General features: G+C 41.3%; 1 protein-coding gene and 2 long non-coding RNA genes across 8 annotated transcripts in view; 1 reads left to right on the forward strand and 2 right to left on the reverse strand.

The window, feature by feature from the left end:
- Ctnnd2 (catenin delta 2) overlaps nucleotides 1-25,829 on the forward strand; it is an 851,684-nt gene that overhangs the window by 496,300 nt on the left and 329,555 nt on the right. For all 6 annotated transcript variants that reach the window (XM_031360311.1, XM_031360312.1, XM_031360309.1 and 3 more), the window contains one exon: nucleotides 11,612-11,867. In XM_031360311.1, coding sequence (XP_031216171.1) covers nucleotides 11,612-11,867 — 256 coding nt within the window. The remainder of the gene's footprint in view (nucleotides 1-11,611; nucleotides 11,868-25,829) is intronic.
- LOC116083527 lies at nucleotides 2,122-3,781 on the reverse strand. Its single transcript, XR_004115762.1, has 2 exons — nucleotides 3,635-3,781; nucleotides 2,122-3,547 (listed from the first exon to the last, which is right to left on the reverse strand). It is a non-coding gene; the product is annotated as an uncharacterized LOC116083527 (long non-coding RNA).
- LOC116083526 lies at nucleotides 4,085-10,545 on the reverse strand. Its single transcript, XR_004115761.1, has 3 exons — nucleotides 10,402-10,545; nucleotides 6,057-6,270; nucleotides 4,085-4,610 (listed from the first exon to the last, which is right to left on the reverse strand). It is a non-coding gene; the product is annotated as an uncharacterized LOC116083526 (long non-coding RNA).

Below are 25,829 nucleotides of genomic sequence, written 5' to 3' on the forward strand. Positions count from 1 at the left end.
AAAAAAAAAAAAAATTAGCTACAATAAAAACTGCCATGTGCCTAGTTTACATTCTAAGCAGTGGATAGTCTTTACACTTAAAAGGCAGCCATTTTGATTAGTTACTTTTCTATTTTTTTGTATTATCTTTAATCTTTTTTTTATAGCCAGTCATTATCCCTCTCCTGTTCTGCCCTTCCACATCCCATTCCTCCTCCCCTGTCTCCAAGAAGAAGTCCCCACCAACCCCTTGGCCCCCAATACACACAGGAAAAATCGACTTAGAAGAGGAAAGTATTCATTTTGGCTTATCTTTGCAGAATTGGCACAGCTCATCAGGATAAGAAAGTCATGGCAACAGGCAGGCCTGGTCTAGGAGCAGGAAGCTGATTGGTTGCATTTCCACACACAGGAAGTAAAGAACAAGAACAGGAAGTGCAGTGAAGCTATAAACTCTCAGAGCCTGCCCACAGTGACACACTTGTCTTCAGCAAGGCTGTACATCTTAAAGGTCTCATAACCTTCCACATACCACCAACAACTGGGAGCTAAATGTTTAGACTCATGAGCCAAACAGTAGTATTTCTCCTTCAGATTATACACTGTGGTATCCTCTAAACCAATGGTAGGCAGACGATAGCCCACGGGTCAAATCCAACTTGCCACTTGTTTTAGTCACACTCAGCAGCCAAGACTGATGATTAAGACTGTTTAAGTGACTGGGGGATAATTTAGAGATGAGTAAGGTTTTCTGATACGTGGCAATGACATGAGAGATGAAGTTTACTCTCCATGAGAGAAGCTGTAGATTCCACCCTCATGCTTACGTTGAAGTGACCCTTACAGGTGCTTTGACACTGCAGAGGCGGCACTCTAAGCCTGTGATAGACACCATACAGTTCCTAGAACCTGGCTTTTTGCTGAAAGTTTGCAAGCCTACTCCCAGATGCTAATGGAAAGCTCACTTGAGCAAAGCAATGCTATGCTTTCGTCCTTCCTTTGAGGGCAACCAAGGGTCTCCTCAAAAATGCTTCAAAGAGTCTCTTGTAATGACAGCGACAAGAGAGACCTGCCAAGATGTAGGAGTCAGAGGTCTAACCACCATGCCAGCAGGGACAGCGGAACTTGACACAGTTTTTGAGCAGGTGTGATGAGTCACCCAATGCTAAGAACAGTTTTTAAGCAAGCATAGAAAGAAGAGAGAGAAAGTAAAGCCACAAGCCACAAGATCCACGTGTTCATGCCTGCCCCTGCCCAGAAGGCCCTCTGCCTGCATCTGGCCTGCTTCGAGCTCTCAGTCTTTTCTCATCCCAGGACGCCGCTGCTCTAGAGCCTGAATGTCTAAAACGATGTCTTTGGTATACATATATATTTTACTAATATACCAGAGGCATACAGTAATAATAATAATAACAATAATAATAATAATAATAATAATAATAAACTATCTAGTACAGCATATACTAAAAATTAGAAAATATTAAAAGTAGGGGTTAAAAATGATTACCAAATAGCCATAACAAAATATTCTAAGATTGCTTCTTTGTATCTGAGGTTTTTTATTCATTTCTCCTGTTTTTTATATTCAGGACAAGGATAACAAACATTGGGAGAAGAGGTCATATTCTGATGAGGCCCATAGGTTAGAGATGCTTCTGTCTACCATTGTTGGCTCTGATTGACCACTGAAGTGACGTGAGCATGCAGGCTTACTTTGCCGCCTTTCAGTGACAGGGAGCCAGCTGTAGCTCATTCAGTTCTGTTCCCCAGACATTTCAGACAGCACTTTAGCCAAACAGAAACCTGACCAGTCTCTTTTACTACACCCACCCTTGGAAATAAGGATGAGGGAAAGGTGAATCCATAGTTAGGGTGAGAAGGAGTGTTAAGAACCATGGGTGGGCCAGGCAGTGGTGGTGCACGCTTTAATCCCAGCACTGGGGAGGCAGAGGCAGGCAGATTTCTGAGTTCAAGGCCAGACTGGTCTACAGAGTGAGTTCCAGGACAGCCAGGGCTACACACAGAGAAACCCTATCTTGAAAAACCAAAACCAAAAAAAAAAAAAAAAGCCACCCCAAAGAAAAACAAACAAACAAAACCCCATTAGTGGGGTCTTAAGAGCAACAGAGAGCACACAGATACTTTCAGAGACATTCTTTATACATTTAATGTATTTACTAATCCTTTGGCTGGGGTACATTTTAAGGCTCATCCCATATATCATAAGGCAGACATGAAGACATTGCATCCAAAGTCACATAGGTTGCTCAGAGCTAGTCTTTGAAAGGTCACACCCAAGCTGCCTTGTCCTAGATTCTGGTCTTGTTTGACCTCATGTTTCGAAATACCATTTAAAAGCAAAACAGATTTAGTTTCAGCCATGGAGCTTAATGGCTTTGGACATTCCATTATTAAAGTTGTGTCTGCTAAGATCCACTGTTTGCTTGATACACTGGCTTATCCAGCATGGCTTATGGGCTACTGCCTGTCTCTGAGCACATTTCATTTCACGCAGCTTCCTAAACGCAGAAGAAATGTCTAACAGAGGATAGGAGTGTCAGAAAAGTCAGTGTCACAGATGTGTTTTCAACCTGCTGGCTCTCCTAAGCATCATACTAAGTCCATGGCAACTATCTCCCTGCTCTCCCCTCTTATATGTTGACCTCATTGAGGGCCACCGTGGTGCCTGCCTACAGCTAATATGAATAATAAGCCACTCTTGAGCAGAGAGATTTGTAGGGAGATAACTGCACAAACAAATAACAACAGATTGCCTGTAGACATCAAAGGTAATGCGCATTAAGACTCTATAGATGTCTCCATCACAGGGATGTCTCAAACAATGAAGTTAAGGCTCTACAGACAACCCCATCGCAGAGATGTCTCACACATTGAAGGTAACACACATTAAGGCCCTATAGATGTCTCCATCACAAGGATGTCTTGAACATTGAAGGTAAAGCTTGTTGGGGCTTTATAGATATCTCTATGACAGGGGTGTCTCAGACATTGAAGGTAATGCACATTAAGGCTCTACAGACATCTCCATCACAGTGATGTCTCAGACACTGAGGTTAAGGCTCTACAGACATCTCAATCAAAGGGATGTCACAGATGTTGAGGTTAAGAATCTGCAGATGTCTTCATCACAGGGATATCACAGATGTTGAGGTTACGGCTCTACAGATGTCTCCATCACAGGGATATCTCAGGAGTTTCTTTCTCTCATTCATCGCTACCATTTTTCTATTCTTTCCAACTTCCTTCCTTTCTTTCCTTCCATCCCCGCTTCCAGATTGAAGTCACCCATGTCAGTTATTTTTATACAGGGACTGTCTCAGATACCAGCTTAGAGAATGCCACCTTTCTCTTTTCTTGTATTCACATAGTCTCCAGACTCCTGAGCCATGCATGGGCTACCTAACTTTCATGTGATTGACCTCATCAACAGGTTCATGTTGGAGCTTCAGGAAGCCTAAGTCCCCCTCTTCCTCTCGCCTCCACTGTGGGCGTATGGATGGTGAAACCCCACGAACAGTTCACTTTTCACACAGCCATTGTTTGGATGCTACAAAGCCAAGGACAGTACATTAAAGGCATAGCAGAGCACATGTTCTGAGGAATCCTCCACCACCCCTTTATCCCCTTTACAGACTCAGCTCCAACACTGTCTTTTCCCAGGAACACCAGGCACTGCAGGGCAGAGCCTGCTCCTTCTTTATGCTACCCAACCTAGTAGAAGGTTGTAGGCTCTAAGGACGATCTTGGATGCATCACTGGTCTCAGATGTGCTGTAAGTAGAGATACATGAAGAAAGCCCATTATCCATCCCCTTACCTAAAGATGGCAGTGATAGGCAGACATCAGCATGGTACTCCAGAAATACAGCAGCCACTGTTTTCTGAGTCAGCATTGTCTCCTACTCAACTAGGCAGCCAGAGAGTAGTATCCCATCTCCATCCATGAGAACCCTTCCTTTCATTGAGACCTATGAATGTGAATGTTGAGATGCCAAGTAAAGAGGGCTACATACTGGCAAGTGATGAAGCCAGCCTTGTCCAGGAAGGTTCATAGTAATTCCTTGAGCATAGCTCTCCTCATACTTGCAGCATATCAGAAAACAGAGCAGTACTGGAAAGATTAGAGCCGAGGATGGTGTGTCAACTGAGCAGTGACTGTGATGTCATGTATAATATTCACATAAAGGTGCCAGAATTTGGATGATAAGAACAATTAAGATGTCTGTAGAAGATGTTCCTCTGTGAACCCATAATTACAAAGTGGCAGGTTCTGTCCTTCATTCTAGACACTGTCTATCAATTCAAATAGTTAGAAAGCTCTAGAATTAATTTTTGTGGCCATTTCAGTTCTTGGCTGTGTTTCACATTTGTAGACAAATAAATTGATCAATATTAGAGGATGGCGTACATTTGAAGAGTACACATTTGTTTGATAACAATACAAATGATCAAAGCACCTGTGCCCCAAGTCTGCCAGATTCCAGGCTCCTACCTTGCCTCAGCTTCTCAGCCAGCTCAGAAACTTTAGGTGGTTAAGATTTCACACAATCTCTTCGTGAACTTCTTGTTCAGCAAGCACATATTCTTGTGTGCATAGAGAATATAACATACCTTTAGGTCACAAAAACATTTTTGATGTAAAGTCAGTCAGTGCTTAAGATCGTGGAGAATCTTAATTCTGTTCTGCAACCACCTAGTTTTTAGAGGCAGACCTACCTCCATGTTTGAGACTAGCCATTTAATGAGGAGTCAACTCTAACTTTCTAGAGCTGGCAGCTAGGAGATCTATTCAGATCCCTGCTGCTGTAACTCTCCCTGCCTTCTTCCTCTTATCCTATTAGGTTAGCTCAACCCCTTTGTGTCAGCCTAGGTAATAGGTAATCTGCGCGATGATAGTATTATTTATTATGCTTTTCTTATTTCTAGGCAGGGAAGCACACAGAACTGAAATATGGTTAGGGTATAAAACACATGACTATGTTATCATCCATTGGTACTTGTAGTACACACAGTGTAAATGAGAGCAAATTAATATGTGTAGCATGAAATATGCATATAAAATTATATAGAAGGTCATATATGTAAGGCTAAGTGTAGATTCATTCACTTTCTAGTTCATCCATTCACTTGTTCACATTGTAATTTTTAGAACAAATTCTACAAGCCTGCTGAAATCTACTGTACTATAGATGCCACGACTGATAAAGCAAGAGTAGACATTCCTGAATATTGGAAAAGGTCCTAGTAATTATTTGTCTGTTAATTTGTATTTTAAATACCTAGTTAAAAAAAACTTAAGAATTCTTAGAACCAGGCTTAGAGAGATGGTTCAGTGGTTAGAGCACTTGTAGCTCTTGCAGAGGACCTCGGTCCAGTTCCCAGAACCCACATGGCAGCTCACAGCCATCTGTAACTGCAGTTCCAGGGCATCCAACATGTCTTCTAACCTCTGGGCACCAGACATACATGTGGTGCACAGCCACACATGCAGACAAGTCCTTCAAACACGTGAAATAAAACAACTGTGTCTAAAACTGTTTTTAGCTGTCTGTGCTATATAAAAAGAACAAAACTGGTCAGCTGTTTAAAAGAGAATCTTGTCCCCCTTTCTCTTTCAAACTTACGTTATATTCATTCATGCTTCTGGTATCCCTACATATGTTCACACATTTTGGAGGACCCTGATACTCTGCTTCTCGTAGAAGTAGTGAGAACAGTCTGAACGTTGGTCATGGGAATCCCACCGTGAGTGTACCCTTGCTTGGAAACACTTCTCTCCAAAGATATGGTAACATTGGCAATTACAATACCAAGTTACAATACCAATGTTGTATATATTCTGGAATAGTTAGTTACCCATTGATTATCGTTGTGTTCATCCAGTGTTAGGTACAAACTCTTGGAAGACACAGTTCAAGTCCATAAGAGCTTTTCCAAGAGTATTTCAGATTAGAGGCAAAGACCCTTTACCCCTCAACTCTCAGACTTGAGCGCTCTTGGCCACACTACGACTAAGTGATGTTCATGTTCTGATTAGAAGCACTATTCCTTAATTACCTTTTTAAATGTTTCTTCTGTATTGAATTATCTAGATGATACATGTAATATATGTTGAAACATGAGGCTGGAGAATGGCTCAGCGATTAAGAACACGGGCTACTTTTTCAGGGAATCTCAGTTCACTTCCCACTATGAGGTGACTTGCAACAATCTGTGACTCCAGTTTCAGGAGTCCTGAGGCAATCTTCTGGCCTCTGCCAGCATCAGAAACCTACATGGTACACAGATATACATGGGATAAAAAACCCATACATGTAAAGTAAAATGAAAAAAATGTATAAATATATAAAATCAAGTGTTAAAACAAACAAACAAACATAAAAGAGAAAATTGTTTTTCTTCTATTCCTCATAACAGTATTTTACCATGTGTCAGATTTCTGGATTTTATTTTCTTCTTCTTTTTTTTTTTTTTTCAGTAACCATCATTCACAAAGCAATGTTTGGATTTACTAACAAGGATACATTGTTCCTCTCTCAAGTATGGCACACAAAGCATCTCTATTTTGCCTTGACAGACTAAGGTTTTATTTGTGTAAGCTTTGCAGAAAACAAACAGATAATTTCAGCAATGGCACAGGTGTCTGTAGAAGTGTGAAGGCCTAGCTTGTTAAATCCCAGGGAGGCCTGCAGTTCATCGAGTCCTGAGGGCTCAATGGGGAAAAGGGGCTGTTTGCAGAGGAGCTGAGAGGAGAGGCAAGGAACAAGTTTGTGGAGCTGATGAAGTGCCAGCTCCTCCAGATATTTGGCAGAAGGGTGTTCTCTTGGATGGAGTCACCTGCACGGTAGATGGAGCAGTCTAACTCAGATGGGAGAAAGTGTTTAATATCAGAAATTAAGGAGAAGGTGAATTGAATGAGAGACTTCTCATAGAGGAATGGTAGTTGTTTATCCATGTTTACAAACAAGTCTACTTTGTATGAGATATAAAGATAGCTAAATAGCTCTGCAAATCAGAGGATAATATTGAACCTTGAAACAGCAGTTGTTACACTGTTGTTTTTCTGGCTCAAGGTTTTGCTCCATAGCCCAGAATGACTTCAGACTCCCAGTGGAGACAAGGGTGGGGTTTAAACTCCTAGTCCTCCTGCCTCAGCCTTCTGGGTACTAAGCACAGAATTGTCTATCACTATCCCTGAACAATTTCACTTTCTCTAATATGACCACAACTATACACGTAATCAATGGTTTCTGTGTAACTGATACCTAAAATAAACTATGATTCTGTAATCCCGTGGGATTATAGTAAAACATTTGCCTTAAATATAAAATAAATAATTCACCATTGCATTGCTGGGGGTTATAGCTTCTCACATATTTCGTTCTCCACAGTCATAGGACGTGTTCTTTACATATCAGCCCTCTTGGCACTGATAGATACTTTATATTTGTAGCTGTGTCATTCTAATTTAGTAGTACAGATTTTAATTTAACAGTATAAATTTTAATTATGAATTTTTATCTTGAAACTATCTCTCTTACTGGGAGCTACACAGAGCTTTAAATATCCATTAAGGTGTGCCTGGGCAGCGCAATAGGTAAAGTGCTTGTTGTTTAAGCAAGAGGATCTCAGATTGAGTCTCAGTATCCCATGGGGAAAAGGCTAGGTGGTGCTGAGTATCCCCTATTCAAGCACTGGGCCGGCAGAGAAAGTAGGATCCCAGAAGCTCAGTAACCAACCACCATACTGGCTCACTCAACCCTATGTCCTGTGAGAGATCCCTGTCAAAAACTTCAAAATGAGGATGCCTGATCCTGGGGAAAGACACCGAAGGTTGATCTCTGGCCTTCACATGCAAATATGTGCACATTCTCTCCACACACACTCTTCTCTGTCTCTTTCTCTATCTCTCTCTCTTTATCTCCATGTTCATGGGTGATACTTCTAGGGGGCAACTTATCAAAGTTAAAATTACTAAATTCAAAGTTATTGTGATTTTTAAAATATGAGGACTTTTGGAAAGTTGCTCATCCGTCTCAGATTTTATAGCTCACAACACCATGGCCTAACACAGTAATATCATTGATGGGACCCAGAATCAAGACACTTTGAAATTAAGACAATTATATTCATTCTTACATGTGTCTTCTTCAAGTGAGGAAAAAGTCAGATGCTTGGAATATTTTATATAACTTTTCTACATATCTTTATAAATTCAATTTTATAAAAATAACACAAACTAGTTTACACACCACTCTATCATAATTTCTCAGTGTGATATTCAAGAGTTTGATTCCTCTTAACCCATCTCTTCCCTATACATTTAGTCAACATTTCCTCTAATTCCAAGCTCTTTGCCATTATTTAAATTATACTCATTCTACTAAGTAACTCACAAGCATTTGTCTTAGCCTGGTCTAGGAATTGGTTATAAGCATAACATCTGGAGACTAGCTACAGGGGCTTAAATTCATTTTCCGTTAGAGACCACGCTGATAGACAACTTCATCTCTCCAAGCCTCAGTTTCCCATCTGTAAAGTAAAGCTGGCGTGCTTCCTCTTTAACAGCTTGCTGAGGAAGCATGACTTGATACAGGGATGTGGGAGCCTTCTGATACCCAGCACAAGGACCATTCCCCCTTGAGGCCCCTGCATAGCTCCTTTGTGGAGTGCTGTGGATTTCAGCATCGATAGTGGACTGCGTATTAGTGTACCGTTTACTGTATATTATATATCAGATGCTTCTCCTGCATTAAACCAAACAATAATCCCAGGAGGCCATTTCCTCCCTTTTGTTAACTCCAGTTTCATTTTGGAGAAACCATTACCTTGTCCAAGAGTAAGGACTGAGCTGGAGTCCAGATCTGACTTCTGACACCAAGCACTCAATGAGCCATATGATCTTTCCCTGTAAAAGGTCACGATGAAAACCAAACAGGGGGATGGAGAGTTGTCTCTGTGGTTAATAGCTCATGTGTCCCTCTTGCCTAGGACCTGTCAGTCACAACACCCGTATCTCCTGTCCCAAGGTATCTACTGGCCTCTCCTGACACATGCAGGAACCAGACACACATGTATTGCACAGAAATTCATGCAGGCAAAACATTTATATACAAAAAATAATAAAATTAATCTAAACAAAACTCCAAACCAAGTAGGAACTTCACCTTCTCCATCACCCCATCCTCTTACCTCTAGGCCTTCCTGGTTTACTGTAATAGAATTTCACATTCTGAGCCTGTTACCTCCCATCCTTCACAGGTCTGGGGCTGCTACTCATCAGTCTTTCCCCCTAACCTTTCCCTTTTCTGCTTTAACTTGATGTCCTCAGATATACTGGGGGGCAGTCATCTTAACTATCCAGGCAGTACATAAAAATGGCCTTATGGATGTGTGATATATGAGTTTGGACATGCATGTTCATGTGTATGCAGGAAGATGTGTGTATTTGATGTATGACCAGGTGTGTGTAAGGTTTGGAAAACAAGCTTATGAGTTGTTCGCCTTTGCAACAAGGTCTGGAGCTCACCAATTAGTCTTAACTGGCAGCCCAGGAGCCCCAGGGATTCATTTGTTTCTGTCTTTCAGCATGGGACTGGCAGGCACCCCCTCTGCCATGCCCAGCTTCATCCCATGGGTCCAGGAGCCCAACTCAGATTCTCCTACTTCACAACACACATTGTTACCAACCGATTGTCTCCTGGCCACCAAAATGGCTTCTTTACATTGCAATATTATTTCGTGGTCTCTACTACATGTGCCGCCTTCTGTAGAGCACCAGGATTAACAGCAACTTTATGTTTAGAATTTTTTTTTGCCTGAAAACAATTTTCAGTAAGAATAAACACTGATGGTTTAGTATCCTGAATGAAGAGTGTGCTCCTGTGAAAATGATGCAGTGTAGTAAGTTTCTCTTTTTGCCCTTGATTTTCTTACTAGCTTATCATAAATCTCGATGAAAATGAAGTTTTGTGTCTGTGTTCTTATCTAGATTTTAAAGTGCCTCGGTTAGAGTATGCAGGTTCTTGTTAATGACATTTTAAAATTTTTATGACATTTATATCTTTATGGAGATCGAGAATGGGCACCTGCCACAACTTCAGGCGAGTGCAATTGAAAAGCTGTGTCTCACAATCACTGTAGACTACTGCCTCTTAGGGAGTGCGGGCACCTTTTCTCCATCACTGAAAACAGCAGTTTTCATTGTCATTTACCCATGTTCTCCTAATGTTTGCTCATTGTATCATAAAGGATGGAAAATTGATTATAAACGTAAAATCCTGAAGTCATGGGTAAAAATCCTTATCTCGATGGGAGAACCTCATCTCCAGTTTGCATTTGTTGTTTTGACAGAATTCCTTACGTGCTCTTAGCAATTGTTCCTTTAATGTGACATAATTACCTTTATGCCTCATTTGGTATATGGCCGTACGAGAAAAGATGACAAAAAAACATGACAGCCTAATTCTTGGGAAGCCACAAATCTTGCTGTCTCAGAACTGGAAGCTGATTCCATACAGTGCACTCGAGTACGGCATTCCGTATCTAGGCACTTACATAACTCAGGCTCTGTATGATGTCACAAAGTGAATGTCCTTATAGCGATTGTGCCTGACAGTGGCAAGAATAGCACATACCTCCTCACCTCCCACTCATAGGAAAGATGATATTTCCATTTTACTGTGCCAGTTTGACATTAGATGTAAATATTTTTTGAGTGCCAGATAAAAAATCAGTGGCCTGACATCATCTTAAAAAGACCACAGGAAAGAAACGAAAATGGAGATTTGGTTTGGAAACAGTGGAACTGATTTTAGTAACTCGCGTGAAATCTCAAAGCAACCAAGACATGTTGAAATGGTGCAAAGACTCCGGGAAAAGCTGCATCAGCTCCTTACCCGCCTTGCTGCTGGATGGCTTTTTCCTGCTCCCACACATCTACCATCTCCCTAGTGCATTTGTCCCTGTCACAGCTTCTGAGAAAGAGGGACATGGAACCTTTAGGGATTTACGTTACGGAAAGGAGAAGGGCCCAGCACTGAATGCTGCGGTCCTAATGCATCTAGAGCCCGCCTCTTTCCATATCCAACCCCAGTTAGACACCCTGGCTGCTAAATTTATTACAAACTTCACAAAGTTAATCTGAACACATTCTGAATGTTCTCCGCTAGAACAATAAAGAACTAATTGTCTGAGCTTCCTTATAAAGAATTCTCCACTGGATTTTAGCTTAACCTCTGCTGGAGAGCAAACTCAGGGTCTTATGCACAACAAGCAGGGACTTGACCGAGTCACCCCTCATGCCCAGGTTTCCGTCTTGAACAGTGTTCATGTGTGGGATGTGTGTGCCTTCCCTTAGCAGTGCATACTCAGCCAATGTGTGTGCCCTCTCAGTATTTCCAGCTTACTTCTGAAACAGCATGCACATTGACATTTGACTAGATAACCACTGACTACATTGGGTCACATGTGACAGATTAATTTTGTTTTACTCTTTCGAACCCCTACCTTTTTTTCTTACGTGTGTGATGTTCCCCCCTGCCTAGACCTGGTTAACCGTTTCTGTGAGCAGGTCCTCAATTTTTTACTTTGTCCCTACTTTCCTGTCCTAGCCCCGTCCTCCCCTGGTGTCGACTCCGTCCCCTTGCAGCGCACAGGCAGCCAACACGGGCCACAGAATGCCGCAGCAGCCACCTTCCAGAGGGCCAGCTATGCTGCGGGCCCAGCCTCCAACTACACAGACCCCTACCGACAGCTGCAGTATTGTGCCTCCGTTGACTCTCCGTACAGCAAATCTGGCCCTGCCCTCCCACCCGAAGGCACCTTGGCCAGATCCCCATCCATCGACAGCATTCAGAAAGACCCCAGGTGGGTAAAACCATATTTCTTTACTCTGAGATGTATAAAGTGGTTTTATAACCTAGTTTCCTCTTGGCACGCTGTGAGCTGTTACTGCCTGCTTCTTATTGGCTGAGAATGAAAAGGTTGGCTTTTCTTTGGCTTCATGATTTTTGTTTGATATGAAATGTGGACATATAGGATGGACCCCTAATATCCCCTGTGGATAGTACATAAAGAGCTATTATAAGAACAGCTTTGGGCGCCTATGGGTATGGCCATCTATTTGGATCTGGAGGTGTTTTCAGTGAAGGGAGAGCAGAGGGCAGGAGCTGGGCAAAGTTCTCGCCTGCCCTTCCATGTCATGGTCCACATGCCCTCCTGTCTGAGAGGAAGAATTGATTGCCATCCTCTGTCTTTCTGTTTATCAGAATGGAAAGTGCACCCTCCAAATTACTCTAAAATTTGAAAAGTCAGAAGTTCCCTATCACTTTCATTCTTAAAGAGATACTAGGGTGGGTTGTTTAGGGAATGGTAAGGCAGTCACTGTGGATTGTTAAAGAAATGGTTCGATAGTGTGCGTCTCTATCACTTTCTAGTTTCCAGCAGCTACACGGACTTACATGATGCCCTGTTTCTGAAGTTGGTCCTGACTCCCTGTGAATTTATGTAGATACTGCCCCATGTATGCACACATGCAGATATATATGCTCATACACACATACACACAAACACACACACAAACACATGCATACACACACACATACACACATATGTAACCCTTATCTGTAAACACTCTAGATAGGCTGAAAATCTGGTATTTGTTCAGGGCAGAGCTTGGGTGTGATGTTAAGTTTGAAATTTATCTCCAGGCATTTCCCTGACAGAGCACACAGCTTCTTCTGTGCTATATCGAGAATTTGCATGGCTTTTCTTATAAAAAGAAATTGCTCCTTCAAACATGAAAGGCAAATGGAATCATTTCATAGTGTGCCTTGAGATGGCTATCAATTCAAATGAAACCCACGTGGAGGACCCTTGCTAAGTGCTGTGTCTGGTACATTCTGCATCGTAAAGCTGAACTGAATGAACTAAAGGCTCAGCCCTGACTGCAGGCGATGGAAAACATAGCTCATCCTAGGTGCTCAGTGCTGGTGTCTGCATTTTCAAGCTTGCACCGAAGTTAAAAGTCTTTAAACTGAAACTGGGCTTTAATTTTTAAAGCATGTATGGCTGGAACATTCTTCAGAAACTATTTTTATCATTTTTAATTTGGAAATAAGTAGAAATATATGGAAATTAAAAAGCATTGGTGGTAAGAGAAAAGATGTTCACATGGAATGCTCTGTCAGAGTTGACATTGATTTTAACATTGTATATTTAACTTGTGGACACACACACACACACACACACACATACATATTATAATCAGCCTTCTGTTGCTATAATAAGAAAAGGGACCAAAGGGAGATTGTGGAAGAAAGAGTTAACTTGCTTACATTTTCCAGTCATAATATATCACTTGAGAAGTCAGGGCAGGAACCCCAGGAGGACCATGAAGTAGAAACCATGGTGGAGTGCCGCTTCCTGGCTCTCTGCTTCTTCACAGGTTAGGGACCGGGAAACTTCATTACAGAACCACCTGTCTAGGGTTGATGCCACTCATGGTAAGACAAGTCCAGATTATCAATTAATAATCTGGACAATTCCCCATAGACATGCCCACAGAGCAATCTGATAAAGACAGCTAGCTACTGATCTGAGAAACTTTTGCTCAGATGACTCTAAGCCGTATCAAGTTGATCGAAAGGTGAGCATACTTTCAGTTGAAGCAGGTGTGACTCTGTAGGCAAGGCTGTCTCCTAACTCACTGTGCATTTCAAGTTAGCATGAATCTCATGGTTCCCAGCCACACCCTCCCTCCCAAGTGCAAAGATTATGAGCATGAGCAACCTCATGAGGGCAAGATTCTATCTTAATAAAAAAGGATGTAAATGCTCATATTAAAGGAACTTGGCTTAATAAGAAACTAAGTTTATATTTCTCTGGTTGCAGTCTAGTGTTTTATGCTGTGTGTTAAAAGCATTTTATTTTATTAAATGGAATATCCTTCCCTTTTTATATTGCTGTCACGTTTATAGGTTTGTTTCTTTCTGTATATTGTCACAGCTCTGACAAGTTAAGGATTATGTCATTTATATTTATGTAGTGCCTGCTGTAAACCAGGGAGGAAACACCAAGAAGAAAGGGTAGGATGGATAAGAGAATCTTGGTCACTAATCTTTATTACTGCATGGTAAATTTGTATGTGAATGAATGCTATGTGAATTACAAGTTCACCTTTATTTTCAACAATGCTACATCCTGGCCTTAAGTATGTGTGTAAATTCTGAAAAGTCCCAGCATGCTGAGCACAGACATACAGACAAAAAATAAAAATAGGGAATCATGGCAAGGGCCAGTACAGATTAGTTTTTCTTAATGCAAAAGACAAATAAACCCAGGGATACCTGGAATGAAGGATAAAATATAATATTGTCTCTGTGCAGGGTTTCCTTAAAGCAAAAGACTCTTATTGTTCCTGTTATGGATTCAAGAACTATGTAACTCCAAGTCCAAAATATTAACTTTGTAGAAACATTTTAAATTTCCTCAACATAATAATTTCTGGTTGCTTCTGGGTGCATACTGGAACTGTGTGTGCTAGAACAGAGACATCTAGCTTTCAGGGCTCAGCGGTACCTAGTCTGCCACTAGAAGCTCTTGACTAGAAGCCTTCGAGCCTCTCGACTCTTTGCGTGCTATTATTTTACACAGTCTTCATTAGACTAAAAGATGTGTTCAGTTTGCAGCCTACAGCCCCATGAGCTGAGGATACCTACGAGTGCTGTCCAGTACCCAAGTCCGTAAACTTACTGGTGACATCATGGGAGCATCTTGTGAGCTTTTGTGTTGCATGTGCTGGTATGAGTAGTTTGTTCCTTCTGCATCTTCTCTGACTTATTCAGGTGTAGTCCATAGTTCTGGGCAGCTCTGTAGCGGCAGAGAGCACACGGAAGTGGTTCCCGTGGCTCCAGGGTAGCTATTTTGACACGTGTGGTTTTTGTTAGTTATTCAGTTTTTCCAGCATCTGACACTGTGATCTTAACAGGGACCAATTTATTTTTCATTAAAGAGCTATATAGTATTCCTCAGTAAGAAGATTCCAGGCAAATGTTGACTTTTAACATAAGAACTTGAAGTCAACAGAGTCTTAATGGCTCTCTGGTCTACAGCCCCAGAGATCGTTCCTGAAGGCTTAGAATTCCCTTCCTGATAGTAGTGGGCTCGGTTGCACAGATTTTGCAATGTTTTGGTCTTTTCTCCTTTTAACTGTAGACCCTAACAAATGTGTGTGTCTGTCTGTGTGTGTGTCTGTGTGTGTCTGTGTGTCTGTGTGTGTCTGTGTGTGTCTGTGTGTGTGTGTATGTGTGTGTCTGTGTGTATGTGTGTGTCTGTGTGTGTCTGTGTGTGTGTCTGTGTGTGTATGTGTGTCTGTGTGTGTGTCTGTGTGTGTCTGTGTGTGTCTGTGTGTCTGTCTGTGTGTGTATGTGTGTGTGTGTATGTCTGTGTGTGTCTGTGTGTGTCTGTGTATGTCTGTGTGTGTTGGTATGTGTGTGTCTGTGTGTGTCTGTGTGTGTGTATGTCTGTGTGTGTATGTCGGTGTGTGCATGTATGTGTGTGTCTGTGTGTGTGTCTCTGTGTGTGTGTCTGTGTGTGTGTCTGTGTGTGTCTGTGTGTGTCTGTGTGTCTGTCTCTGTGTGTATGTGTGTGTGTGTCTGTGTATGTCTGTGTGTCTGTGTGTGTTGGTGTGTTTCTGTGTGTGTGCGTGTCTGTGTGTGTGTGTGTGTCTGTGTGTGTGTGTCTGTGTGTGTGTGTGTGTGTGTGTGTGTCATGTTGGCACAGTGGAGATGCACATGCTAATGTGCACACAGCAGCCACACACTGGATGACCTGCTATGTTGTTTCTACCTTACTCCCCTGAGACAGGACCTGTCCTGAAGCTGAGTCTAGGCTGGCAGCCAGCAGCTCTAAGCAATCCTCTTGTGTCTACCCCTCTCCTAATAGGGCTGAGTTTCTAGACCTTTACAAAGTTACATGTGGCTTTTTATGTGAATTTTAGAAACTTGAACAGAACTAGTCACACTTGCCCAGCAGGTATCTTTATCAGCTGAACCATCTCTCCAGTCCCCCCAAATCTCATTTATAAATGCAGTTTGGTTTTGGCTTTGGTTTTGGTTTTTATAGAGAGAAATGCATACAAGTAGCGTGTTTTTAATGAAGACATTGTGCCCAAATCAGCAACTGCATTTTATTGTATGTTCCTGTCCTTTGGAGTTATTTTAAGTTGAAACATTGATCAATAATATAAAGTAGGCACTTTTAGGAAAGTACATATTTATGACTATGCTATTTGCTATTTTGAGATATGAAAATTATTTTATGTGAGACATTATATTGATTCAAACATTATTTTCATTCATATTTTATCAATGACTAAACTTCAGTAAAGAACATGTTCAAATGTTTTTCTCATTATCCATCAATGTGTATCACACACATTTTACATATGGGGAGAAAATAAAATTCTAAAATGCTTCTAGAAGGGTGAAGGTTAAAACGCTTTTTTCTTTTTAAATTTTAATGCCTAAATAGTACTACTGTATATTTAGATTATAATGTAGCCTAAGTCACATTGCTGGGATGTTTGCGACTAAATGTTTGTAGCATTCCCATGGTCTACTTCTCTTGGGTTAAGAATCTCTGCAGAGCCTAATATCCATTTCCATCACCCAGTTATCACTCAACTAACTGGAACTTCCTGGTTTGAAAGTCATTATTCATTTCAACCAGTAGAACGACACCTTCCCTGTCCCACCCAGTCCCTGCAGCTGGCCTTTCAAACCGAACCATTTACAGAGTCGTTGTAGGATATGCTAATGCCCAGGGATATTGGTGATTTTGATGGTTGCTGTTGTTGTTTTATGGGCTTTACTTTGGATAAGTCTCATGTAGCTCAGTCTGGCCTCAAGCCTGCTCTGTAGCTGGAGATGACCTTGAACTCCTCATGCTACTGCCCCTGCACTGAGATTACACATAGTCACGCCGTGCCCTGTTTCAAGCGATGCTGAGAATCAAATCCAGGACTTCAGGTGTGCTACACCACTACACTACCAGCTGAACTGCATCTCCAGCCTAATCTTCACACTAAAATGTTAAAACAAAGTCTGTGTCTCCTCCTATAGGTGCATTCTCTGGTCTTGTCTCTTATATTTGAAATTATAGGAGACTGTGCCAGTTTCCTTCTCAAAAAACAATTTTGAAGACAGTTACTTCACCACCACCCTCTACCCACAATGGCCAGACCCTCTGTTCCTCTTCTCACTGCTCCTGGCCTCTCACCATCCTGTCTGGCTTTCTTATCTGCCCCACACCTTAACATTATTTGTAGAAGGGGTATCAAAGTTATCTTGGGCCACCTACATTTATTGTGGTTTTTCCTACTGGTTAAATGACAATATTGTTAATAAGTAACAACCATAATAATCAAAATTTATTGATAATATGGCTCATGTCTGGTGTTAAGCATTTTATACCCATTATTTAGTGTGATCATTCCAAGATGTCTGTGCTATGACTCCCTCTTCAATTACCAGTTAGCCGTCATGTTAAAGATGCTCCTGGCCATGACTGCCCATCTGTCGTCATCCTTAACTATGTAACTTTGTGCATTCTGCAGATCTCGCTTCAGTATAACCCACATGCAATATAATATCAGCAATGACTCTTCATTGTACTTATTAGAAATGTGATTGTTTATCCTCCAAGTGCTTCTGAGGACAGGACTGAAGTGGCTTGAAGCTTCAGAATTCTGACTTTAGATACCTCTTCTACTGGGTGAGACCCCTGGATTTAATGTCACCAGCTGTGTGCGTGATGAGTTTTCATGATAATATAATTAATGTGGGGAACTTCTCAACTGTTTTTGAGTCAAGAGAAAGATGATATTCCTCTGGAACAGAACAAAGAAGAGATGGAGCTGGCTTTAAAAGAAAGGTTAAAGCAAAGGTCTTAAAGGATACTTCCTACCCACCTGCCTTATTATTCTGTCACAAGTGAAGATGTGAAGTCCCCTCTTTCTACCATGCACAAACTGCTGTGGTGTGTCACTTGATGTCCTAAGTCGCTTTTCTTTACCATCTTGCATTGAACATTTAATTGCCCACAAAAATGGAGCACTCAAAATATTTGTCATTACCAGACACATGGTAGCTGACTATCAGTTGTTAGCCAGTGACAATTAATTTCCATTGCCTCTTGAAAAGCTCTGCAGCAAATTAAGGTCATTAATTTGGAGGTTCTGACATTGGCAGAAAGAAGATTAGCATTCACAGTCAGAAGAACACTACATTCTAGCATGAACTTCCACTGTGCATGGCATAACTTGGAAAGTCCCGTAACTAAAAATCTTCCATCTACTGAGCACCACCCCAACCACTTGAATGGGCTGCACTTGGTGTGCATTATCAGGTAGTAAGTATGTTAGGAAGACTACATACATACCTACATACTTACATACTTACATACATACACACATACATACATGTACATATAAATGGAGGCAGAAGGAGTAAGAAAGGGCATCAGGTATAGCAGTGGGGCACACTTATATAAATAAAGTATTAATGGAAGGAAGGAAAGAATAGTCACGTAATCCTTGCCAAATCACCCTCTCAATTTCCTGAGACACTTCCATATGTGCTTTGTTCTTTTCGCATCACTGTTGTTTAAGCTTCCATATTAGAGCTGAGCTACCAGCTTGGGAGCCCCTTTAGGAATAAGACACACACTGAAGAATCTCATGCTGCGATAACGGGGTCCTTTGTAAGGATCCCTGAAGCACAGCTTTCATGCTGCCACATGCAGCTGCTGTGTTCTAAAGGGTGCTGTTAGGGGTGGGCCTCCTGACTTTCAAAGTTAGTCTGGTGGGCCCTAGTAGTTTTTTGACTCCACACATCAGTTTATTTTTGAAAGCTCTGTGGGTACCAACAGAAAGTGGCCACTTTTTTACATTGCCCTGAAACATCCCCAATCACTTAAGACACCCGGAAGAGAGACATGAAATGACTTTGAATGTAGGACAGGTATTTCAATAGAATAAAAGTAGTCTTGTGAAAAAAAAAAGGTGGTTAAAGATAGATGTTTGGAATCCACTGATTTAAAAGCCACATTGAGGGAGCGATCACTTTTCTGAAGAAGGGAGTGAAAAACACAGTTTAAGACATCATATCTATCCACCTCTGAGAATGTGAAGAAGTTCTCCCTGGCCTTTTATTTGCTTTACCTACATAGACTGTGTTCAGCATTCTTGAGGAATAATTGAGTAGAAGTAGAATATTTCTTCTTAATATATGTTGTACTCTCCCTAAAAACAATATTTACTTTTAATCATTTCCAAAAAAATATATCCATATTACCACACTGTATAAAATTAACCGTAATGAAGTTGGAGGTAGTAAGCTTTCAGCATGACTCCCAGTAGCACAGCCTTCTGTTGTTTATGTCTTTTATCACCGTTGTCCTTATTGAATTCAAGTGGGTCTGTGTGCATAGCAGAATTATGCAGAGGGGAAGTTTGTGGGTTGGGAAAGCAGAAAGCAAATCAGAAATCTAGGGACACACAGCAGGGCTGTGAGCCTAGTTTGAAGGTCAGCTTCTCACTGCCAATTGAGTCTCTGGATCATCCAGCTTAGCTCTAGGGCATGGAGGTATAGAAATGACCATCCATGATGCCCCTTGTCTTGGATTCGCATGCAAAGATACCGTGCGGTAATAACTATAGTGATTGCTGGTTTCAGTCATGAGATGAGTGGTCAGACTGAACTCAGTCACATTCTCCACCAACCATCAACCTTTGCTTTCAGTGTCTTCCCTGAAACCTTTTATTCTCTGCTATTGAAAAGGGGGATAGTCAACCATTAGGCACAACCGATATGCTTACCAAAACACAAATGGGTAAACCAAATATAGAAGGAATATGCACACAGTGCTCGCTATTAATATGGAATGAAGAAGTATAGATACATTATAATATGAATGTAGCTTGGGACATTCTTAGTGAAATAAGCCCAGTATAGGATGGCAGGTTGTGCAGTAGACTACCGTAAGACAGTAAAAGTACCAAATTCACAGAGCCATAGGTAGAATGCTGGTGACTAGGGAGTGTTTCAGAATGATAGTTAATTTGTTATGACCAGCAACTCTGTGTTTAGGCTGAGGATATACTAGAATTGTGTTATGAAAGGTTTGCACAGAACTTGTGAATGTACTTAATAGCACTGGCTTTGAAATAACTAGAGTAAGATCTCGGTATATTTTATAATAACAAAAATCTAGCCAAGAGGTCTAGTAGGATATAGCTCAGCCAGGATAGCGCTAGATGGACAACCATGAGGCCCTGAGCTCTTATCCACAAAACCTCTGTGTAAAGCTGGATGTGATGCAATGTCCCAGCACTGGGAAGACAGGCAGGAAGATTCTTGGGATTTTCTGACCAACCAGTCTAGCCAAATTGGTGAGTACTACATTCTGTGAAAGACTTTATCTTATCTTAAAAAAAAAAGGCACAAAACAAGAGATGGCTCAGTGGTTAAGAATGCTTACTGGCTTTCTGGATGACTCAAGCTCCATTTCTGACACCCAGATCATGCAGTTGACAATTGTCATTAACTCCACTTCTAGGGGATCCACTATTCACTGGTGTGCACGAGCATTTGTACTCACAAGGTGCACATAAAGTTATACAAGCAGCAAGTACACACACACACACACACACACACACACACACACAAATGAATGAATGATTAAAAAGTCAAGGAGTAGAGCAATTGAGACAAACACCTAATGTCAACCTCTTGCCTCCACATGTACCCACATACCTATACACATATGTGCACACACATAGGATAATGGGCAACAAAATGCTGGCCAGGCACTGCTTCTTATAAATAGAAGCCTACATAGGGACGGAATAAGGAAGCCAGAGAGAGAATGAGCCATGCAGTGGATCCTGGCTATAACAGTTTCCAAGCTGTGCCTTCCACCACCTCATAGGAAATGGTAAAAGCCACTTCTGTGGAGGTTACCACAGCAATTCTGCTTTGCACTACTCCTCAAATGGGCCATTAAATTCTATAAATGTATTATAATAATAATATATTTCCTAATTATTATAACTACAATACCATGTTAAAGAATGAACGTAAAGTAGCTTTTTAAATTAGATGCCATATTGTTCTAGAGAACAAAAACATTTATTCACGCCACTTGAGGATTATTCATACCATGTGAGCATCTTTATCACGATCAGTTTTCAGCGTTTTATTGTTTTACTCAGCAAAGATTTACTGAGCAAAAAGTCAGACACTGTTTTGGATACTGGAAAAACATTTGCGTCAGGTAAATATGTGGTGAAAGAGTGACTAGGAAGTACACAGGAAATAGTCATGCTTAGACGCATATCAACTTTAAGTAGAATGTAAATGTAGACTTAACTCTTCCATTTTTATTTAAAAATCACCCTTAGTCACTGCTTATGCCAAGCGGCACATAATTCTGTTTAATAACGTCAGTCCTCCTCATGCTGGCTTCACAGCCACAGGACCAGCTCCTGACTCAGCTCATTTCCAGTCATACCAAAGATGAGGCACCAAGTCACCAGAAAAGCAGGAAAGCCCCCAATTAAGCCCTCAGCCACCATCAAGGAATCCGATAGGAATGCATCCTGTTGTCCCAAGAGGCCTAAGGACTCTTCTCCTGTCTCGTCACAAAGATGTTGCCGTGGCTCACGCCAGGCCTTGTGTTACTAGAAAACAACTCAGTAAGGTAAATGAAGGTGTAGGCAGTAGAGCACTTCTGCCATGTTGTAGTGCCTGGGCGTCTTTAGGTGAGTTGGTGTGTTTTCATCAGTGCCTCATTGTCCTCAGTCCTGAAGATTACTGAAACATTCGTAGATTTAAATTTGTCATGAGTCAGATTGAAAGTAACGGGAAATGACATGACAGTGTCAACATTGTAAATGGAGCTTTAGCAGCACAAATGCTGTGTGTCTGTGAAGAAGTAATGTGTAAAATTCCTTGGTAGACACACTTACACAAATATCCACAGACACTTAAAACACATTCAGATACATATACACAAACATCACACATACACAGACACACACACATACACACGCACACACACACACACAAATTAGACCTATGTCTGTCTATTTGCCTTTAAACAGAACTCCAACCCCAAGGGCAAGGCACCAAATCATCAGAAAGAATACATTTGCATTCTTCAAAATCGCAATGCAATTCCAGCTTTATTACTGACATCATTGGTTACTAAAAATGGAAGCAAACTGGGCAGTGCAGAAGAACCCCTCCAGCCCCTGGGCCAGTACTATGCATTTGCCATTCCAGCCCATGCTCCAGACTGAATCCCCTGTGTGTAATGTGCTGCATTAGCTCATTCTGCACAGCGGACACTTACAAGTTGCAGGGAATGAGAATGCACTGTGGCAAGCTCAGTCAATAGGAGCTTGTTGTAAGTTTCCAGAGAGGTATGAAAGAGACAGGAAATGGGCTCAGCAGACTCAGCCAGGAGAGCCTCATTGAAAACCAGTTCACAGGCTCAGATACAATAGAAGCTTTTGGAACCCGGGCAGGATCTCTGAAATGGCACTGTGGACGGAATGAGCCTGCCCTGGGCCTCACTGCCACCTGTGGTAAGAGGTCTAGGCCCCCTGCCCTGCTCTTCCACCTTAACACTCACCCTTACCTCCCTCCCATTCCTCTCTTTGGCTCTACTCACTGGGGCTATTAGGTCAAAGATGGGGCTCTGCCTTGGGCCTCTACTCAGTCTTCTATGTGCGAAACTCTCCAGCGCCCAGAGTTCAACCTTGCGCAAGAGATGTTTGATAGACACAATACCATCCTCTAAATTCCTATGATGAAGTCTTCACTGCTGGACTCACAATATGTTAAAAACAGTCTCCAAGCGGGTGATTAAAGGTAAACTGACATCCCTGGGTTAAGACACTCATCTCACAGGACTGATGTGCAAGACTGTATGCAGACAGTGGGAATCCAGTCATGTGCCAATTGAGGAAAGAGGTCTCAGAAGGAGGAAAACCTCCCAGCACCTTGACTTGGGCCCCAGTTTTTAGAGCAGTGTGAAAAATAGTGTTAAGTTGTGGAAGGCTTGCATAATGTAGCTTTTATTTTATTTTATTTTATTTATTTATTTATTTATTTATTTTTGGTTTTTCAAGACAGGGTTTCTCTGTGTAGCCCTGGCTGTCCTGGAGCTCACTCTGTAGACCAGACTGGCCTCAAACTCAGAAATCTGCCTACCTCTGTCTCCCAAGTGCTGGGATTAAAGGTGTGCGCCACCATGCCCGGCTTAGAATGTAGCATTTTATCGCCACATAGGACCTTCAGTGAGCAGCCATGACCATGACGGTGCGTAACTGGACAGAGGTTTTTCGGAGCTTGCATCATCTGTCCGATGCTTAACAGAGATCCCTTTGGGCAGTGTGAATATGAAAGTCTTCAGCTGTGGTGGGACTCTGTAGGAAGCTACAGAGCTATGCCTTGAAGGAGCAAGGTAGAGTGAACTGTGGTTATTGCATCTTCTCTAGGAAGGCCAAAGGTAGGCTGGTCTAGCAGGTCCAACACTTTTCCACATAGATGTGGTGTTCTGAAGATTAATGAAGTATAAAGTTTAAAGTACAATGTGCAGGCCAATATAGATCCATTTATCAGCTTTACAAAATTAAAAAATGAATATATAGGCTCTATAAAATGAGATTTGAAAATGTGCAGTTCTATAATTTTCCATGAATAAACATATGTATTTGTGTGTCTGTGTGCATGTATGTAAATGATCCTGATGCATGGGCATACCCATTCACAGAAGTGAACTGATTTCTGGAAATTAATAATCACTTCATCTCTTATGATTTAAATCACCCAAAGACTATTAGGTCCACCATACTTTGGATTTTGCATTAAAACATATTATTTTACTCAAACAAGTTCTAGAGTGAGCAAAACTTACTAGCATCTAGAGACTTGCTTTCCAATGTGTGAACCTGAGCCTGGGTTCTGGCGGGAAATTTAGAATCCCAGGCCCTACTCCATGCCTAAGACACCATGATCTACATTTTAACCAGACTCCAAAAGGAGAGCTGTGCATGTGGTAGTCATTGTCACCAACTCTATCAGAAATACCTCCCTGTGATCACATCCAGTTTACTGCAGGAATCAAACCAAGGCATTTAGAAGTCACTCTCACTGAACCATGTTGAATGTGCCTGGTGTTCTATTGCAGTGTTGTTCCAGAATAAAGTATTAGGATTACTATATTTTTACAGACTTTGAGTATTTCTTAAGTGATAAAATATCTGAATTTGAGAAGCCAGGTGTTTCATGAAATTCATATGATGATCCACAAAATGCAAACCCACCATTTAAAATACCAGACTATAGATTTTAAAGGTATTTTTCACCTACTAAAATTTTTTCTTGCCTTTCAAAGGTTTCTATGTTCCCATCTCCCTTTCTCTAGCCAAATCCTTTAAATGTCTCATTTTTCTCTGGTTGAACCATTCTCAGTTTGATGAGTTAGCTTTGAACTCTTTATCTCAGGATTACTTATCCTGCTAGAGCCTTATCATTTCTATAATGCTTTGTTTCATTCTTTGTCCTCGTGCGATGCCCTTGACCACCATCAGCCCCAGTGAAATGACCTCATCCAGACTCCCTGATTGCATCTTAGCAGTAGCATCCCTCACCACTCTGAGATCACTCAGTCTGGACATGGACATTTCCTGCGTTGCCAATCTTAACCATCCTGCTGAAGCAATTTTGTCTGTCTCCCATCAGATGGATGCTCCTCAGGAAGTTCAATCATGAATATCTTATCAGGATAAAATAACGTTCAAGTCAGTGTCACCAGCCAAGTGCATCTATCACATTGCAGCCTGCAATTTCTTGTTAGGATTGCAGAATCCCATACCTACTCCCAGACCTACAGACCAAAATCCACAGGATCACCTAAGGTCGACTTGGTTTACATTAAAGTTTAAGAAGCTTCTATTGAAAAGTCAGGATTGTCCAGCCCTTTTCTCCTGAGTTATGAGTAGAACGTAGCAACATTTCATATATCTTGTTATGGTGGTGCGCATGTTTGCTTTGGGGCTCAACTCTTAGGGATGGAGGATGAGGGCAAACAGCTGATTTTCAGCTTTGTAATAGAGGAGAGAAATGCAAATGATCCAGAAGGAAGCAGCCACACAAGCTCTGTTACTAGACTAGATGTTCTCAGAGATTGGCAATAGGAGATGTTTCCCTTGAGTTGCCGATAAGCAGTTCTCAGGCTGAGGTGGTGTATCTGAGAGTAAGGAGACCCCTCGTGTTCCATTGTCTTCTTTCCACAAAGCCCCCTTCCAAGTCCCCTTCACCATTTCCCTGCACATGCTTCACAAACAGTGAACAATCTCCCACCTTTGAAACGCACTTTATATCAATAGCATTTCAAAAGCTTACATGTATAGAAGACAAAAATAGGAATATGGGTGGATCAACAACCTGTCCCATTGTAGGACATTCATTGACAGAAATAAAACCATCTCAGCAAAAGTTGTAGTTTTCTAAAAATTGTACTATTTGTTTCATAATTATATGCCAAAATATTATGTCTTACTACATATACTTGTCCAACAGTATACTACTACTCATGATAATCACTTCACTCAAAAACTAAAAATTAGATCTTTAGTGTCAGAAGAAATGAATTACACAGGTATAGTTATGGGTATGTATATTTTAATGAATTATAAGAGTACACTTTTGATCATTTCAAAGGGATAAAACATGGAGGTCCCTTTAAAATGTGGAAATG

The sequence above is a fragment of the Mastomys coucha genome, unplaced genomic scaffold, assembly GCF_008632895.1.
Source record: "Mastomys coucha isolate ucsf_1 unplaced genomic scaffold, UCSF_Mcou_1 pScaffold8, whole genome shotgun sequence".
Lineage (NCBI taxonomy): Eukaryota > Metazoa > Chordata > Mammalia > Rodentia > Muridae > Mastomys > Mastomys coucha.